The 21214-nt window shown below is 32.0% G+C and overlaps 1 protein-coding gene across 3 annotated transcripts in view; it reads right to left on the bottom strand.

Moving 5' to 3' along the window:
- NOVA1 (NOVA alternative splicing regulator 1) overlaps window positions 1-21001 on the bottom strand; it is a 144793-nt gene extending 123792 nt beyond the window's left edge. For all 3 annotated transcript variants that reach the window (XM_059373026.1, XM_059373025.1, XM_059373027.1), the window contains exons 1-2: window positions 20856-21001; window positions 18974-19117 (exon numbers count right to left, since the gene is read on the bottom strand). In XM_059373026.1, coding sequence (XP_059229009.1) covers window positions 18974-19117; window positions 20856-20991 — 280 coding nt within the window. In that variant the 5' untranslated portion in view covers window positions 20992-21001. The remainder of the gene's footprint in view (window positions 1-18973; window positions 19118-20855) is intronic.
- Between the last annotated feature and the right edge of the window lie 213 nt (window positions 21002-21214).

A 21214-nucleotide genomic window follows, 5' to 3' on the forward strand; every position in this document is an offset into this window, starting at 1 on the left:
TCTTTTTTTTTTTTTTTAAGATTTTATTTATTCATTTGACAGAGATCACAAGTAGGCAGAGAGGCAGGCAGAGAGAGAGGTAGAAGCCGGCTTCCCGCTGCGCAGAGAGCCCGATGCGGGGCTCAATCCCAGGACCCTGAGATCATGACCTGAGCCGAAGGCAGAGGCTTTAACCCATTGAGCCACCCAGGTGCCCCGAAAATGGGATTTTTGAATCAGGAAAAACCTGTATAAAATCCCCATCAGCTGTGTGAAAATAGCATAATATAGGTATTTCCAAAATAGTATGTAAGAATGATGTGCAAACTCACATCCCACATAAATGAACACTAAAAGGGATGATTTAAGAAAGAAACATGTAATTAATACGCATGCCAAAATAAAATGTTTTAAGTCATAAATCTTAGGGTATAATTTTGAGTCACAAAATTAAATTTTAATGCTCAATTTAAAAATGAAATCAACTGCATAGACACATCCTTGCCCCTGTAATCCACCGTCCTTGCCCCTGTAGTTACAACAGTGACTAAACAACTTCCTCTACTGAATCATCTATATATTTTACAGGTATCCAGATTGATTTTGCTTTATTCTGGCAGATTATTTCCATAGATCAAGTATCTTTTGCCAGTAATACATACCAATGAAATGTATAATTAGAAAATAAGTCAAAATTGTTATTACATAATTATTCATTAAAAATATATTGGTGCTATAAAAACTCAATTATTTTTTCTCCTTGTATGTGAAATAATGCAATTTCTTTTAATAACTTAGTTCAGAACAACAAAAAAAAACCCACAAAATAGTAAAGGAAAAACTAATTGATTTAAATTAGAAAGAGAAATGAAGTCCATTAACTAGAATAATTTTTCATGGACAGTAAAATGAGGAAATTCCCAGTTGATAAGCATAAAGGTATTTCAAAATATTTTATAGAAAAACAATTACCACTAAGATAATTTATTATTTAGGTGTACGATTTAATGTACAATCATCAAAAAAGATGAAATTTTGATTTAGCACAAGATTCCAAGTAGTTCAGTATACATTCACAATGTGTATATATGCCACCTAACAGTTTGCATTTTAAGCTAACTGTGCCCTCAAGGATCAATACATTTCAATTTGATACAATCTAGTGAACTGGAATTATTTAGAGTTTTCTTAATTCTACTGCTTCATATTTATTCTTTGAAAATCAATTTTTGCAGGTATATACTTATGCTACTATAATGGATATACTGATACTGATATTCCTTAGAATTCAGATTCTTTCCTACAGACTTCCCTGTAACAAAAAATGAAACATGAATCTAGATTTCCCATTGCTTTATCTTTTGAAATTAAAAACAATTTCAGTCTGGTTAACCTAGTAATTGGGACTGGCTACTTTCTGCCAATCTCCAGAGTTTGGAGATTTTTAGAGTATCCATATCCTGGCTAATCAGAGCAGAATGTGTTTTTGCAACATTTGTTTGTGTTTCTAATATGTGTTGTTGGCTTTCATATATTGAACAAAATTAGAATGGATTAAATGTAAAGTTTGACAGAAAGAAAGAAAATGAAGGATGACTCCAAGATATTTGGCCTTAGAAACTGTAAGGATGAAGTTGTAATTAAGAGGGAGAAGATAGTGGGAGAACTAAATTTAGGTATTTGAAAAATGAGAGCATTTAATTTTAACATATTTATTAGACATTCAAGTGATATTAAGTAGGTAACTACATCACTAGTCTATAGATTAGGTGAAAGGTCCAAAATGGATATAAACATTTGGTAGTCGTGGAAGAACAGATGGTTATTTAAAGCCATGACACTGAATAGGATCACCAAGGGAGTAAATATGTATAGAAAAAAGAAGAGAGCAATCCAAGGACTGAGCTCAGGAAAAGAAGAAGAAAACAGCCAAGGAAATTTGAGGCTGCAATCAGTGAGGCAGAGGTGTGCTGGAAGCAAAATGAAATGCTTCAAAGAGAAGACAGTGATCGCTGTCAACAGCTGTTGACTGGTATAGTGATAATGTAAGAAAGGAAAAGAATTGCTACAACATGCCTGAATAGCTATGAGGGAATGTAATCTAGAATAAAAGTGGAGGATTAGCCTTTGCTAGGTACAAGGACAGTTTATCAGAATAAGAGAAAATACAGACTATGTAGGAACTGATACAGTTAGGCAGATCTGGCAGTAGGAGCTCATGAAATTTCTTTTAATTACCTTTATTTTCCCAGTTACACAGGACATCAGATCATCACTCAGGATAACAGAGGAAATTTCAGATTTAATACTTAAATTCATCATATATTATGTAGCCTGCTGCCTTAGTTCCAAAAAATAGTGAAAATGTTCTAAATGACAAGGAAGTTGTGCTATTTTCAGCTTTCACAAACCATCTCAAATTTCTCTAATTTCCAAAACTGTACGCTAATATAATTAAAGATAAGCCTCAGTCATCTCTACCCTACACTAATTCAGCTTCCTCTTCTATAAACTGCCAACATTCAGTATTACTCTCAATCTAATCAGACTTTAAACACTCCGAATATCTCTACATGTTCTAAGTATCTAAGAATAAACCCATCACTCTAAAGATTAGGCCCACAATATTTAATTATTTTGGAATTAAATGACCTTTAGAAAAGTTTCTCACTTTATCTTTTCCTAAAACATTTAATATTCTTACATATTCAAAAGTGTAAATTCTAAATATAAAATTGAATTTACTCTATACTATGGCAGATATTCACTAAGATTTTATATTTCTCACAAAGCAATAAGAATCAGTATGATTTTAATTACATTATTGTCCTTAAAGGTGCATTCACACACAAAAATATCGTATCTACAGTTGTTCTTGCTATGGCATTAAATAAATCTTAAATATTTAATATAGGCATTTTAATACATTAAATTTATACACTGATTATAACAAAATAGACATATCATAAAAAAGTTTTCGCCATAATGGCAATGAAGAATTTTGTGATGAATCATGGAAAATATGAATACTTGTTAAGAAATGGAAAGTAATAAACCATGACCCCAAAACACACTCTAAGTAAAACTATACCACTAAATTTTATTGGGTCATTCATGGAAGTTGACGGAACATGAACTAAAGTGTTTTATAGAAACAATTAAAACAATTTTTAAGCTTAAAAAAAAAGCTGAAAAATAAGTCTTATGAATTTTCACCTATATTATTAAACACCTAGCTTCATCATTTAATACACTATGACTTTCTTTTTGACTAGTAGGGAAAGGATTTTCAGAAGTCTTGATATCTTGAAAAAATTATGACAGAAATATTTAATATTCTATATACTACTTAATTTCTTATTAAAGCCCTGATCAATATTTTAAATGTTTTATATTTGTGCAACGATGAAGACAGGATTAACAAATTGTGTTAATTTTCAAGAGCCTTAAATACAAAGAAGCCTATGTGCTTTATATGAGATTTTGATATGCTTCAATATTATAAATTCATATCCTTAGTTTTCAGGTCAGTGATATGGGTAAAAAACAAACAATAAAGCTCTGTGTATCTTCAGGGGTATCATAGAACATGTTTTTAAGCTATGCATATAAACGTATTCACATAAAATACCAACACAGTCACAAATAGAAGGAAACTAACAGAGTATTTAGAAATTCTATATTCTATTAATCAACAGAAGTGATGTGTTTAAAAACTCATTCCTGTATGTAGCAATGAATCTCACTTGTAATTATCTATTAAAATATGAAGGTGTGAAAACTGAATATATATAAAAATTTAATTGAATGTATAAAAATATAAAAAATCATTTATAAAGCCTAAATGAATATATACCAACTTATTTATATTAATTATCTTAAGAGAGTGGGATGAGAAATTAGCTTTAACTTTCTCTGTATTGCCTGCATTTTAATAAGTTATTATGAAAACAATTTTTGTAATTTATTTTACATTAAAATATCTGATGTATGTTTAGTGTTATCAAATGTAACAAACATGGGAAGGAAGAGATTAAAAAAGATAATCATAAAATGTTTATTATGTCAAGTAATATGTGACATACTTTTACATCTTCCCTTTTGTGGTGCCTGGACCAAAATCTTATAATCATATGAGGGGTACTAATATCTCCATCACACAGATGAGAAAACTAGAGAAAATTATAGGTACAAGTATATTAAATGATTTGACAAAAATCATATAGCTATAGTGTCAGAGACCAGATACAAACTCTGTTCTTCTACCACATGTTCCCTTGGGGTCTCCACCCTACATACCCAGAAAGCATTAAAAAGCACTGAACTGATTTGATAATTTCTTAATAAACTTCACCATGTGATGTCCAAAACATATTTTCCTCACAAAAATTTTGATTATAGTAACTGTTGTCATAGTTATTTGACTACACCTTCCTATGTTCCTATGTTCTGTGTTGATTATGTGATTTAAAAAGTGCTAAACTAAGAATTATATAACTTCACATAAATACTCTCATAGATAAAGTGAAATTTCAAACTATATTAAAGATCTTATATAAATTAGTAGATGGAGAAGTACATAAAATATATAAAAATGCAATGTTTACAGAGGTCTCGTCAGAATAGAAAACCTGTGGACTTTTATCTTCTTTTAATTTATTCATTTGAGAGAGATACAGACATAGAGACAGAGAAAGCACAAGCAGGGGGAGAGGCAAAGGGAGAAGAAGTAGAATACCTGCTGAGCTGGGAACCAGATGTGGAGCTTGATTCCAGGACCTGGAGATCAAGACCTGAGCCAAAGGCAGATGTTTAACCATCTGAGCCAAACAGGTGCCCCCAGAAAACTTGTTTTTATGTCTCTATTTTGCTCATTACAGTTTTTCTTTTGATGGCAAAATTCAAATTTGTAAGATTTTCCTATTAGATAAACAGGGAAAATTATTATATCATCAAAAATATGTTATTTCCCAGTAATGGACCAATGTGGCAGTTGGGTGACTCTTACCTAAATTTTGAATACTGTATTTCTGAACTCAAGCTTGTAAGTAATATGATGTAAAAAGTTACAGAACAAACAGCAGACAAACAGGTTCCTCATTAACTTGTTACATCACAAATCATTTTAAGTTTCACCATCTTATTTTTCCTGAACTATAAAACAGTGACAAAAATTCTTGCTAAAAACAGGAACCTACCCTGAGATTTTAAGAATTGAAATAAGAGATAGAATGTAAGATCTAACTAAGCCATGATTAACAAACTACTTTTATGTACTACTTACTTTTATTAAATAAGTTTTAGCTATAAGGTTTTAGACTTTTAAAAACAGGATCATCACTTTTCCCATTAACAATAATAGAGAGAGTTTAAATACTCACATAAAGAAATTCAGAGCCAGGCACTTTAAAAAATACTGCATTTCGATAACTGTTACTTGAAACATTTCCCCAACTAAAAATTTTCCTCAAGCAGAACTGCATTTGTCCTGCATATTTTGAGTGGCCAAAAAATGTACATATTCTTTACCTATATTATTTCTCTCTCTAAATTTAAATTATCCCCATCACATTGCAGTTTCTACTTATTTTTAATGCAGTCTGCTAAATTATGTGAAGGGCCTTGAGAAAAATCTTTGATAAAATCAATTTTTTAAAAAATCAAATAAAAACATTATATTCAGAAAAGCTGTAATAATATTTGAAAGTTGGGTATTTTGTCATAAAGGGGCAATATTTATTGCAGTTTGTTTCAAACAGTTTCACTGCCAAGACTCTAGAGAACCTCAAACCTTCTCTATCAACATATGTACATTTCCTAAAAACAAAAACACTGTTTTTGATTCTTAACTATTTATTTTACTAAACCATTTTTTATCAGATAACATTATTATTCTTTAACAAAATACAACATAAGGATAGCTATTCACATTCATAAGCATCTGTCAAACTACATACTATTTGCAATATTTCCATTAACTTTTATAAACTTCAGAAGGTAAGTTACTAACACAGATCCCATGTAGATCATTTCAACAGTGAAAAGACTTTCACAAGGGCTGAAAACAGGGATTTACCAAGTAAAGAGTCTATCAGCATTCTAAGGCCACCAGCATGAAACTATACAATAAAAGTAGCAGCCTTCCACTGTAAAATTACTAATCTTAGTAATACAGTACTTTAAACATGCCATTTGAGATATATGCCAACCTAAACTGCCACATATGGCATATCTAGCTTATTATCACAGTTTGTGTTTTCATATCCAGAGTCATTCTAGTTCTTAAACAAGATGTCAAATACACCAGTGTAGCTAAAAATGTGATAAAGCTTCCAGAAGAACATACCTTTTCTTAAACAAAATAGGTATAGTCTTCAGAAGAAATTTAAATTATTACCAGAAAGAAAATCTGGCTGGAAATTTCTAGCATAGAAGATGTGAGTAAATACAAAATAGAGAATCATTTTAAAGGCAGAATTCATAAAAGATGTTAAATTTAAATAAACACTACTTTGAAACAATTCACAAACCCAAAATTTCTTCAAAATTTTTCTCAAAGAGAATTATACTGCCTCTGCAAAAAAAAAAAAAAGTATGCAGCTGTCTTACCTATATTATTTATCCCTTTTAAGAATGAGTCCTATCATACCATGATATGCACATCAGTTTGAAGGCTATGAGACTTCGTTTGTGCTTCCTTTTTGTATTGAATTCAACTTTGAGTTACACAACTGGTATTATTGAATTATGAATAGCACTTAAATAAAGATTACACAGTGAATATTTTTATTTCAAATTCCCATCTGGTGCTTAATGTCACTTCAGCTGTTCAATTTTTAAATGTTTCTCTACACAACTAGCCAATAATTTCACAAATCAGTATAAAATGCTAGATAGATTTTTAATCTCATTTTCTAAATGGAAAAACAGTGCCATATTTTTCAGCCTTTTTAAAATTAATCTGATTTTGATAGACTATGGATTAAGACTGATTCCTATATGGGCGCCTGGGTGGCTCAGCCGTTAAGCGTCTACCTTTGGCTCAGGTCATAATCACAGGGTCCTGGGATTGAGCCCCACATCAGGCTTCCTGCTCAGCGGGGAGGCTCCTTCTCCTTCTTCCACTCCCCCTGCTTGTGTTCCCTCCCTCCCTCTCTGTCAAATAAATAAATAAAATCTTAAAAAAAAAAAAAGAACTGATTCCTATATGAAATAAATATTTATCAATGATGGAGAATCCTGTTTAATCTCAATAATCAAATAAAATCCTAAATAAAATAATTACATAACAGAGAATCCAAGAACAATGAATAAGAAGTTTCAGTTTTCATTTTCATTGACCTGATGCATACCAATGCTCTCTCACATACCAAAACTTTAGTGTTCCAATGACATCAAATTCACACATTAAATAAAAGTATACATTGTGTAAATCACAAATTTTTATCAGATTAAAAGTGAATACATCTGTTCACATGCCAAGAGAGCTAAAAAGGCCTACATATTCATGTAATTTAAGAAATGAAAAAAGTTTTATCAGATATAGGATTCTAAACTGCTATGATTCAAAAGTAAACCAGTAAAAGAAGCCATTCAAGTCACTAACTTCAAATGCACCTGCACAGACAAGATACATCAAAGTGAACAAATGTCAAAACCGGATTTCTATCCATACTAGTCCTGAATACAGCAACATTCTTCACTGGCAATTGTCCTTCACTAGGTCCCCATACCTTTTTTCTTCTACCGTTGGCACATAATCGCTTCATAAAAGACAACAATCATATTTCTTAATGTCTCTTTTTTTCTGAATTCCTACTTGCCTCACCTTTCCCTTAGTCTTTTCCTTCCTAAACAAATTAATCTTCTTTTTAATTCTACTTCTATTGCCTAAGCTGAAAGTCATACTCCTCAACCTATTGCTTGCCCTACTTATAGGTAATTAAAGTAATCCTCCAAAATACAAGAATCACTGTTTACATTTAAACAAATAGGTACATAAATTTTAATTACAGTACCACTGCCAGTCATATTATAGATGCAACACATATTTCTTCTTTAAAATAATTCTTACTAATAAATGTATCCAAGTTGAGTATTTTTCAATCAAACTTTTATCTTTTTCACACGTAATACACTTTATCTTATCTGTACAAATATCTATAGTATCTTCTTATCCCCATCCACCCCTCCCCCGCCCCAAAATATCCACTTTTTAACCCAGTAATATCAAACTACTTTTGGACCCCTGAATATAAAAGGAATTTTTCATATCTACATGGATATATATTTTGTCTCTCAGCCTCAAATGACCTTCTACTCTTGTCCATCCAGCCAATTAAATCCAACCCTCAAAACACCCCTCCTCTTTGAAGTCTTCTTTGAAGCCTACCCTCCCCTCTTAAGATCTGGTCACAGATAGAGTTTCAACTTCAAGACACAATTCTATCATTACACATTTATTAAACCTTTTTATAACCAGGTATTTACATCTCTTGTTTCTTATTGCTTCCTTGCTTGAGAATAAGATCTTCAGAGCATTGTATACCTAATTCTAACCCAAAAGGTGCAGATAAACATTGAACAAAATATTAAAATCTGGCCATGGTAGTAGCAGGGGAAGCAGCCAGGCAAAGAAACACTACAACAGAGTTATTTTAACTGTTCTCCACCAGCATTTAAAAAAATAGAATTTATAAAACTGTAGGGGGCTAAACATAAGACTAAATAGGTTTATCTACCAAATCTTAGATGTTTTCATTGGTTTATTGTAGCAGAACTCAATGTACTAATACAGGGCATTAATATTTTGTGCATTTCTCTAAATTTTAACTGCTTAAAAAGTGTTTTAAAAGTATTAAAAGACTAAAGAAGCCTGAATTTAGTAACTTCCCTAAAATTCTAGTTTCAAATAAAGCAACACATACTAATACTTTGATATTCAAGTCAATCAAAATCCAAGCTACTATAGAGTTTAAGCTGTATATACTTTTTCCCTTCACAAATAAGAAAATTAAATAGCCCAGCTTCTAAAATCATAATATATTCATACATGTTAACTTCACCACTACAGGTGGGGGAAAAGACATTAAAATACATTAAAAATAAAACATTTATTTATCATATTTTTAATTATGTAACTTTAGTTATATTTATTCTGACTTAGGCAACATGAACTTATTTTTATTGCTAAGAGTACTCTGAAATACCTACATTATAAGATTTTACAGTTATGTTACATTATAGTTTATTTACGGCCATGTGGCTACTTGTGCAAGTAAGGAACAGTCTGCTGGCTGATGACTCTTCTTGAAATACCCTGAAAATCAAAGATTACTAAATATTAATTAAGCTCATGTTGCTTAAGTCAGAATATTTTAAAAGTTATCTTCATTGTTGATGGCTTGACATATTCTCCACAATACTGGAATTTGAGTTTCCCAATACGCTAAATACAAAGCAAAACTCCTTTTTCACATTACACTCTTTTTCCTTAATACCTGGCCCATACTTGTTTTAACAATTCTATGACCATTTCTGGTCTGTTTCAATATTTAAACTCATTAGTTCACTTATCTAAAATACAGACTTTATATATTCACACCAGCCCCAATTAAGGTAAATTAGAAATACAATGAAAAACTAAAAACAAAACGCCTTCTCCAACCATTGTATTGATATTGCACGAGCACATCACAGAAGAAGCCTCAAATCAGTCATTAATTCATTCATACATACATTCATTTAAATTTAATTACCACCTATCTTTACAGCACTGAGCTGTAGACTGAACATACAGCAACAGGCATGAAGGATGACATAAGTTCCTTCATACCAATGGAGCTTAGTAAATCAATGTAAGTAACAACTATCACAAAAGATTTTTGTTTTACTTTAAAGCTGTGAAGAAAAATATATCCTCAGAAATCACATTAAGTACTTTTATAATTATGTTAAAAAGTAGTCCGTAAATTTACAATATAATGCAAACATCATCAGAACTCTAATTAACTGAGAAGCAGACCAATTTAGTGAAATGAATTTAAAAAAAGAGAAAATGGTAACGTTTTAAAATTAATAACTATTGTATATCTTCATTTTTACTTAGACTGCCTTACAACTAGCCTATTGCATATTTCTTAACCATAATATTTTGTCCTTTTTAAACCAACTGTTAATAAGTAACAGCAAATAAGCAAATAAGTAATACATAAGGAAATTTTTATAGAAGTCATAAAAAATATGGAAAATACATATGTCCTTGAAAACAGAATTTGAATTAGAAAGTGTACACATTCTTAAAAAATTAAGGTCAATAATCTGCTAAACCAAAATAAAGAAATTCTTAAAAACTGAGCTAAGGAACAATGGAAGCAAGAAAAAAAAAGAAAAGAAAAAAAAAAAGAAAGAGAAAACAAACTTTGTAAATGAAAAAAAATAATGAAGTGCAGAAATCAAATCACCCTGAAAATACTGACATTTTCAAACTATAATTATGGAAAACCAGAAAATGACCAGGCTACATTCTAAACAAATATAATCTATCATATACTTTTTTTTTTTGAATGTATGATAATGATAAAGAGAACCTGACTTTGGCCCTACAGTACAGCAAATCACCAATAAAAATTGTCCTAAAATACGTAATGAGCTTTCAACTTAATTTTCAAAATGGGGGAGAGGGCACATTCATTTTAAAACTAGGAAAGAGAAAAAGTAAAGCTCTATTTCCTCCAAGGGTCATATCCAAAAAGGGAGGTAGGAAAAGAACAGTGGAGCAAAACAAGAAGAGAATGGATTACCTATTAAAATTGTACCCCAAATTCAGAAAACATATTTAAAATTATAGGATTAAGTTACATCACTTAATCTCCTGGTATCTTGGTTTTCTCAACAGTTTTAGGGATTCTGGAAGAGATCAAATCTACTCCCCATTTTTTTCATCTAGTTCCACAATTCCATGATTTTTCCAATCTCTTCAAATGGAAAGCCTCTTTGCTACTTCTAAGTGTCCTTATTAAGACATTGACAGAGATGCCATATAACAGGGAAAAACTTAAAACTTAAGAAGACAGCAACAATTAAAGCACAGCTTTTTAGGGAAAAGCAAAACATTCCCATATTCCTTTAACAAAGAAAAAGATGCTTTGTAATATCTCTAAGTCTTGATGAGCAAAGAGCTGCCTACACCTGTGCTCATAGGAAGCATCTGATAAATACACATAATTATTAACAAGAAAAAGCTTCCAGACAGATTTCACACCAGTTTTTTTTTAAAAAGCACTTCCATGACTTTAAAATAAAAACAGTCTTAGAAAAATAAAAGCACAGTTATATAAAGAATAATTAAGACTAAATATGTGAATTTATAATCTCCAAGTAAACTCAATTGCTTCTAATACTAACTCCTTCAAAAACATTATTTCAAGAGTGAATATAACCAAAATTGAAAAGTTTGAATTCTTCTAATATTTAGTAATATATAACAAAAACTTATACTACGTTCCCACTATGTTCAGTGTTAACAAAATGTACCCCAATTCCTTTCTTTCTGCCCTTCCCCCAAATTACAGATCTTAAAAAAATTCACTGAATCTAATTCCTAGAGCAGCAAAATATTAACAATTTAAATGAAAACAACTTTCTTCTTTAAGATAAGAATGATTTTTAAAATTGAATCAACTGAGAGCATTTATTATATCCTACAGGGAATACAGGATTTGAAGGCCTATTTAATTAATAAGTACATTATGACATTATGTGAAAATTTCTCCTGCAAAGGAATTATGGAATCTTCAGTGGAAAACTGTTCTCTAAAACCTTTAAAACAGAAAAATTATTCCTCAAAACCTCAAAAGGTGGTTCAATTTTACAAGGAAAGTAAAAAAACATTATAGTCTATAAATTTTAAAAATTACTGAGTTCAGAATATAATTCATTGTAAATTACAAATCCACTGAACATCAGTAGGACACAGGTCTTGAAAAGAGAAAAAATACATTAATTTTAAATATCAATTATTAAATAAAATTAGTTTAAGAATGGTTTTTTTTAAAAAAAAGATTTATTTTCCACACCAAATAATCTTACCTGAATCATTTTGCTGTTAAAAAACTCAAGATACTGATTTCATTTTTCATCTGGTCCTGTCAACGATGCTATGACAGGCCCTGCAGGAAGCAGCAAAAGATCAATGATGGAGTGTAGCTATGATGTGTTTTCATGATCAAGTTTTGTTATGGAAAAGGATATCCATATAGTAGCTTGAAACTCAGGGAATATTGAAAATATCTCAGAAAGTTTGTCAGTGTACATAAAGTTTGTCAGTGTATATAATATTCCTTTTTTGTACTTTCTAGTCTTAAATGGTTATTTTCATTCAATTATTTTATCAAAAATTTAAAAATGACAGTGCAGTATGTATGTGGAATTGTGAAGAATCATTTCTATATTGATAAGAATTGATAAGAAAATAATTATTCAAGGTGTCAAAAATGAAAAATGTTTAAAAGTACGGGAATGATTCTCTTAACTTTCAGAGATGATTATTTTAATCTCATTTCCCAGGATTACTGTAATTACCAGTAAATTATTAACTATTCATAATTTAATTAAAATAAGGTTTAACAGACTTCTTGCAAAGAGTAACTTCAGAATGTAATAGTTACTGGCAATAATGGTAAAAATTCTTTCAAGAAAAGCATATAGGCCGCAAAAAAACCCTGTACAAACTCCAGAACTTAATTCCTCTTTGGTAATTGACAGGTTATATTCAATAAAGACCAAAAAATTCAAATTAGTAAAAAAGAAAGTAAAAACTACAAAACTCCTTCACAAGATTCCAAATAATACTTTTAAATTAAGAACTATTTTAAAATAGTATAGCACCTTCCCAGATATAATATAAAGACATTTTTCTGCTAGGAATTAGTTTCCTTCAAGGGCAATTAATAAAATAGCACTGTCATAACACCCCTACAGTAAGTGGAAATACTATTAGAAGACATACAAAACTTCTATGTATGTCTTGGAAGCATACTGAAGTCAGTCTTTCAAATAGATTAAGAAATTTAAAACGAGAAATACATGACAGATTAATTTTTTTAGAGTGTTTATGCTATACCTGTCTTGTTTGTTGAAATACTTCAAAGGATTCGGCAGAGTTTGCTTGCCTCTAACATGTTTTAAAGATACAACTTAATTTTACATGGATTATTTCTCATATAAGAATAAACACATGTTAAGCTACGGTAACACTAATAAAAAATTACAGTGTACTTCCATTTATTTTTGCTCACTCGTGATTTGAAAATGTACTTGTGGAACAGGGAAATTTAGATACTGCTGACTTAAGATTGTTTTCTTTCTATTTCTATACAAACATCATTTGTGTGTATGTGTGTGTGTATTCTATCACATTCATAGAAATCATATTAGTTTCAAATAACTTCATATAAAAAAGTAGGAAAGCCGATGCCATATCTTTTAAGAACAAGATGAAGAAAATGGAAATTTCACCAACCCAAGCATCAGGAAGTACTGAAAAGTACTGCTTCATTTCTTGCATGTTGTGTTTTATACCATGACACTTCAGTCTCTGAGGGTCAGGTTAATTAAGCTCCATAGCAGCTGCAGTGCAATGTGAGACACACACTGCTGCGGTTCCCACCAGTCCAGTCCAATTACCTGTAGTATTCCAGCACTGGACAAGTGACAACCAACCTCTTCTCTCTAGTCACTTGCTCCCACTGGTCTACTGATAAATGTTAGAACAAACTAACCTCCTTTTGGAAAGGACTGCAAGCTGAATGCACCTGCTGCAGGCTGCAATGATGAGTCCCAGAGAGATGTTTGTCAGTCAGATCTCTGCAGATGTTGTTTAACTTTATGCTAGAGCTGTATCCAAAGATGGAAATGAGATGGCAATCAAGCATAAATCTCCCACCCTTGTCCCCCCAATTTTATTTTAAAAAGCTGCACTTGCTCATAAAAGTGGGTTAAAACAGCTCCACTAAACTGAAAACAACTAAAACTAAATTCCATGGTAAAAAGTAGTTTATTAGGTACTGAATTTTAGGTAACAAGTGGCGTAATTGTGTTCAATAAGTGTTATTCGTGTTATTGAAAAGTTTAAAATTTCTCTTAAGCCAGAGCAAAACAAAACAAAACAAAACAAAATAGCTATAAAAATAGCAAGTTTTCAATGGGTGGTTTATTGCTCAGGTTTTTAGTGTCACCACAAACTCCTTAGAGTTCCCAAGACACAGATTGTTTTTTCTCTTGTATATTACACAAAACATCTCTCATATTTGAATACTGAACTATTTCACCAATTGTGTTCACTCTATTCCTGAAACCTTTAGGGAGGATATTTGCAAGGCAATGTTGTTAGATGTATTGGATTTCCTCACAACGTCACAAATTTAAATGAGCTATTTTTCCAAAATCCAGAAGGCTTGAAATAGCAAATATCAAAGAGACACTGTACATTGTAATTCATGAAAATACCAACAGTGTAAATAATGTTCCACAACTTACTAAGTCAATGATAGAAGATACAACATCAGAATGAAATAAAAAAAAGAATCAAGTAAATTGAAAACCTAAGATTTCTAATGCTAATTAAATTTTTCTAAAAGTCCCATGGTACAAAATATTTGCTTACATGATTAAGTATCAAAATTGTATCCTTTGGAGTTGACAATTTTAACATAGATTGTGCTATGCCAGTAACATTCCTTCATATGTTAAGATTTCCTATTGCTTCAAATGAGAAACAAAATGTTAAAAAAACAGTAAATTTTCAGAGACATTGATGTCTAAGTGAAAGATTATGGTTCCTCCACCAACTAAGGGTATAAAGAGACAAAATATAAAGTAACCCACAACAACAGGTAATGTGACAAATATTACAAGTTTAAGATTTAAAGGAAGACACATTCTGTGTCAGCAACTCTTTGATCACACTAAAATCAAAGATACAACACAGTGTAATGATAACCATCGTATTAAACTCAATACTAGAAATTATACTACTTTATTTTTCCTTTTTACAACTCTATTTATCTACTAATTTTGCCTTAAAATATGTATAAATAAATTTCGAAGATGCTTGGCATCTAGATCAAAGTGTTTAGACTGCAACTTTTAAAAGCTGTAACTAAAATATTCCTGTTGTACCACCAATATTGTAATACTTGTCCTTCAACAATATAAACAAAAAGAAGTGATCTATTTTAAAACTTTATCAACTCATCTGATTTCCCAAACAAATGATCAGTCTTTGCTATACGGTCCTGAGCCTAAAGGTTAAGGGAGGGGGCCACTGAATTCTTCCCATGTCAAAATTAAGGCAGTGTTGGGTATTTGAGTTACAGTCTGCTTTTTCATGAGTTTTAAAATTTTACCACATAAACAGCTTGTGATTAAAAGAAAAAAAAATCACCCAAGTTGGACAATGCTAAGATTATGATATAATAAATCTAGGAATATAAGTTCAAATTTTAACTTACGGATCATAAAAGTAAATGCTTTACATCAACTGTGATCCAGTTGTATAACCATGAATATGGAAACAGTGTAAGATACAGACTAATATATGCTAAGATTACAGTGAATTATTTCTGTTTGATATAATGAATATCTCTACTGTCATATAATGGAATAACAATAGGTACATTATGAAATGTTCTAAAACCTAAAACACATATGAAAAATACATTTTATAAACCCTTTATAATTCCCAACCAATAATGTATTCAATAAGTTTTTTGGATTATCTACCTGAACCATGTATTATTTATAATAAATAAAATCAATCTATCTATTAATGAAAACTAAACACACCTTCAGATGCCAAATAAAAGAATAAGAGAACACTATTACCATTCTGAAAATGCATTCATTAATATATTCCCCAAAATGAGAAAGCTGTTTTTTACTACAAGGCAACAACTTTAGGCAACCTATTTGTAGAAAAGATATACAAATAAATAAGCTGTTTTAATCAAGTAAGAATAAAAGATATATTCATAAATCACAGGTAATAAGTAGTATTCTGTACGATTTATATTTTTGAAAAGAAAAAATGAGTTACAAAGCACAGCAAAAAATAAAGCATGTCCACTCGTAGATCTTTTCTTTCTGATCACAGTAATTTAAAAATGCACTTTACAATCCTCACCACACAATTTCCCCAAATTATTTTATTTATGCTGACATGTTGAAGTACACAGTATAAAATACAGTTCTACAAATTCTAAATCATACCAATTAATGTGCATGAAATATTTTCTAGATTTCAACCATAAGTATTAAAATTACTCAAAAAAGCAAGGTTGCTTAAAATATTTTAAAGATACAGCTAAGTACAAAACAAAAAAAAAACCATAAAAAACAGACAAATGTGATAAATATGAGTAGACTATATTGGCTACAATAAAAACAATGGACATACAGTTGAGTTGAAATTTATTAAAATAGCCCCAAAGTGTGTCTGTACTCTGCATTATATATCCTAAAGGAAATCTGTCTTAGATACATCAGTATGTTAACTAAACCTCTGGAATACAATTACATTCTGTTTCAAAACTTAGGTAATTTGAGAAAATCCACTAGGTTATACAACTGAAGTATACTTTTCCCCAAATAAACTGTCTTACCAAATGAGAAAAAGAAAATTTCTTCATGAAATAAACATCAACATATTCATTCTAATCAAATAGGAGTCATAAATACATAAATGAAACACAAAAATGGGCTTCCAAATAAATTACTGCATAATCCTACATGAAAGTCCTTATAACTCGGCGATATGAATCACAGTTCTATAATTTACTTTGTCTGAGATGAGCAGGTAAGTATTGCTTAAATATCTCTGAGTACGAGAAGTTGAAAGTAGCTCTATTTGAAGAATACCAGGACCTTAGATAATTCCACAGGCTTGTGGTCAAGTGTGAACAGAAAAACTATTAAAATTGAAGTCTATCAGAAGAAGAGAGATGTATCTGTCTGAACAGGTAATAACCTAGTTAATATCATATTTAAATAAAAAAGTGTTTAGAATTAGTACGGCTTCTTATTAATTACAAGGCTTTATTTTATCCTTAAAATTGATTCCAGTGTGTGCTTGGTTTCCACCTGTTACAGGCAGAGCGTATATGCTTTCTTTTAACCAGACATTTCAAATCACATTTGATCAGGTTACGTCACTACACACACAAAATTTTGTTCAACGCATTCCAGTTTTCCATTTTTTCCAACGGATATTCTTGCTGTATATGAATAACGTGTCTCAGAACTAACTATAAATAAAATAAGCAATTTCAATGTAATAAGAAAAATATGCATAACTAAGTGGACTAAAAACAAAAGATCTAATTCTCGGTGCACCCTTTCCAACCCACTGAAAATAAACTATATTCAAATGAAAAGGCATTTAATTTACTATTTGGAATATCCTTGATAAACACCAATTTTCTGTAACATCCCTGCACATCTGATACCACCTCATGTTTAATGCAAAAAAGCTATTTCATTTTCATCTATTGACAGTGAATTTAATTTACCATTGCAGCTCTTTTCCTAGAACTATCACGTTATTAATTCTGCAATCAAGCTCTTTTGAGTGCTTTTATTTGTAAAAGGTTTTCACAATTCCACATTGATTTTTTTCATCATAATATACCTTTTAAACACATAAATGTGAATATGTTAGTAAACTTTCTTAATGCATAAGGAAAGTTTCAGAGACAAGGAAAGCCATCTACAAAACTACACTCACAGGAGCAAACTTTCGAAGGGCAGCATATCTAATACATTACATTTTAGTTCACTATTTGTAGTGTTTACCAAATATACTACGTTTAATTTGTATAACTAAATGATACTGTCGACCATTCTAAAACCTTATCTAGCATAATAGTTCATTTTCTACCACCAATCAATTGGCTATGAAAAAGAAATCCTCTATTAAAGAACTCTTACTGAAATTAGATCACTGAAAGCAAATAAGCTTTTCTTTTCTACCAGGAAAAAAAAAAAAGGCATTATCAGTCCCCTCAGCAGTGAATAAATATTTTTTATGGCCATAGAGACAAAATAACCAAAAACAAACAAACAAAAAAGGCAGAAGCTACACCTGGGTAAAAGCAAATCAGTTAATGTTTTACCTAAGAGATATACTATTCAATTATGCGGATTTTCTAGTTAAACTTAAAACCCTTACACTAAGTAGCAAAATAATAAAAAAGAAAAAGCTAAAACACGCAGAACTATATAACACTTGAAATAAAAAACAAACACTGAAAAGTACAAAAAAAATTATACCACCTAGGAAACTTGCCATTTTCCAGCAGGTTACAGTACCACACAACTGTTAACATATTTTAATCTAATACAGCTGTTCATAACACAAATTTTGAAGTATTACTTTACTTCTTACATAACAATATATTTCCTTATCACAATTACATTAAAAACGCAGTATTTTAAAAATCTGAAGAGGCAGCACTTGTCCTCTTTACTTCACTCCAGGGCCAACAAACAAAGCAGTGAAGCAGAAAGAGGTACATAATGGATTTAGAAGTAAATGGTCCATTCTTTAAGAAGCCTTCCTACCCCCTCTTCTGAATTCACTCTAGACTAATTGTCATTACAATGATGTCTGAAAACTTCAAAAGAACCCTATTTCCTGATGCCAGCTGTCCATGTTTCTATCTTTAAATTTCAGAGTTTTTTCCTAATTAGAAAGAAGTATTTAGAAATACCCAAAAGATTCATCTCATAATTGTTCTAAATCAGACACAGTATATCAATTATTGAAACAAAACATAACACCAACAGTAGAAATATACTTTAAAATTTTCCACAAATACAATATATAAATAAAGTCATACTATTAAGAATTTCTTTCAATACAACATACAGCACAGGTAGATCTTCTCCTTTTTTTCCTTGGGGATTTATCAAACAATCTCTTCACCATTGCACCTACCTGGGTAAAAATCTTTGGACTTAGACAGCTTGATGGTGGCTCCAGTTTCTTTTTGCAACTGAACAATTGTCTGTCCTCCCTTCCCAATTATAGATCCAGCAGCATAACTAGGTATGAGAACCTTTAGAAAATACTGGCCGTCTTCTGAAAAATGCAAAGAAATATACTTGGTTAACATGATAATTTCAAACTTTGTATCCCCTCTCCACCCTCAAGAGGGAAAACAGCAATTAAAACATTGGGCATACAGCTGCAGGAAATATGGGGTTAAATTTTTAAAGAACAAAAATAAGCTAATTGCAAAGAAAAATAAAGAGATACAAAATGTTTCCCATTTTGAAGGATTTATACTTTCAAACTTGGAATTAAAAACTAAACATGTTCTATCATTTTGCAGCACTGTAGAAACTGATGACTAAATTCCAGTTGTTATTCCAAACATGGAAGACTTCCAATTCTATCTGTGGTTACTATGGTAAAATGAAATGAACTGACCCTTTAACAAAACTTCAGAGATTTATATGATGACAAACCTTTGCTTAACATATTCCAATATAAATAAGTAAAAGGACTGTAAATAGTGATGAGCTATATTTGTTTGACATTAGCAAACACCTAAGGACTACAATTAGCCATTGACTATATCCTACTTAAAGTATGCAAAACAAACATTTCTCCTACCAAATAATCCACCCAAACTGTAGGGTGTATTCCAAGCCTGTAATAACTGCCAGGAAATAACTCAAAGTGATGTGAACTGGCAAATCTAACTAATCCTGGTGTATTTCTTTAGCACTTCTTAGTCTACCATGATCTCGTTTAAGCTCATTAATTAAAGGACCTTAAGAAGAATTCTGCCAATACTAAAAAGCTTAGGAGTCATTTATATCAAACACACTTAAAAGTGACCAAACAGATTATGTTACTTCTCCAAAACAGCCACAGTTTTTAAAGCAGAGGGGGTGGATGAACCAAGAAAGAGTGAAATGAAATGTTTTAGAAAATAAAGCCAACTCCATAAACTTTAATTTCCGACAAACTGATCTAGTCTTAAATAGGAAACACCCCGGTAAATCCAGCTTCCTTATGTGAATAAACGTTCCAAATTTTGCGGGTGTGCCATTCCAAGACCCCCGTCCGTCTCTAATGTACATGCTGTAGATAAATTCACCTCTGCCTCGATGCATTGGGTGCATTGTTAAGATGACTCCAGTGCAAATGAAGAAGCGATAGCGGTCCCGTTATAACTCATCTTCCCAGGAAGCGCAGGATGTTAAACTAACAAGTCAGAGTACCAGACACCCCCACCCTCGTATGCACACCTCTGAAGACAAATCAATGAGATATTTGCAACGACAATATAAGTGCGGTAAGAGCATGCACTCATCAAGATTTTGCATACTACTTGTGGCCCAAAGCAAGGGGACGAAGAGAGGAAAACTCTCCGGTGCCCCAATCATTTGCTATCCGCTACCCAAGTGCCATTTATTTATTTATTTTATCAGACTGTTAAATGCAGCGCGCATCTTCGGGCGGCCATCACCTCACTCGGGGGTCATCCTCCTCCTCTTTAACGGACCCCCTTGCCCAGGTCTAGGATATTTAAATGGTCAGTCTTTAGACCGATTAAATGGAAAGATAGGTCTATTCCGAAAAACCGGTCGCCATTTTGATGAATGATAAACAGAGAAATGGAAATGTGTCCGGGACGGCGAGGTGCCGGGCAGGTGCAGGGGAGGGGGCGCGGGGCAGGGGCGCGGGAGCCGCCGGGTTCGGGCTAGAGGTGTCCGGGCCGCGGGAGGGAGGGAGGCCGGCGGGAGGGAGGGAGGCAGGGGCGGGCGGCGGGGGATGGGGCCAGCGGGGAGGTGGAAGCGATACCCACCGCCCGTATTGGTCCTCTTGGTGCTGCCGGCTTCAGGGGGGGCTTCCAGCGGCCTTTTCCGCGAGTCCGGCGGGTCCAGGTCTATGGGAACCCCAGTGTGGGTCCCGTTCTGCTGGATGGGAGCTGCCGCCATCATGTTTGCAGTTCCTGCCGCTGCTACGGGGAGAAGGTTCTCCCTTTTGTTTTGGCTTTTTTTTTCTTTCTTTTCTTTCTTTCTTTTTTTTTTTTTCTTTTTTTTTTTTTTTTTTTTATCGGATCAATAGAAATCTCTTTAGGAAAAAAAAGCTATGTTGCTGGTTTGTTCTCACTGGGGAGGGGGCAGGGCTGAGGAGCAGCTGCAGTGCAGTGTCAGAAAGGAG

Source organism: Mustela nigripes, chromosome 13, assembly GCF_022355385.1.
Source record: "Mustela nigripes isolate SB6536 chromosome 13, MUSNIG.SB6536, whole genome shotgun sequence".
NCBI lineage: Eukaryota > Metazoa > Chordata > Mammalia > Carnivora > Mustelidae > Mustela > Mustela nigripes.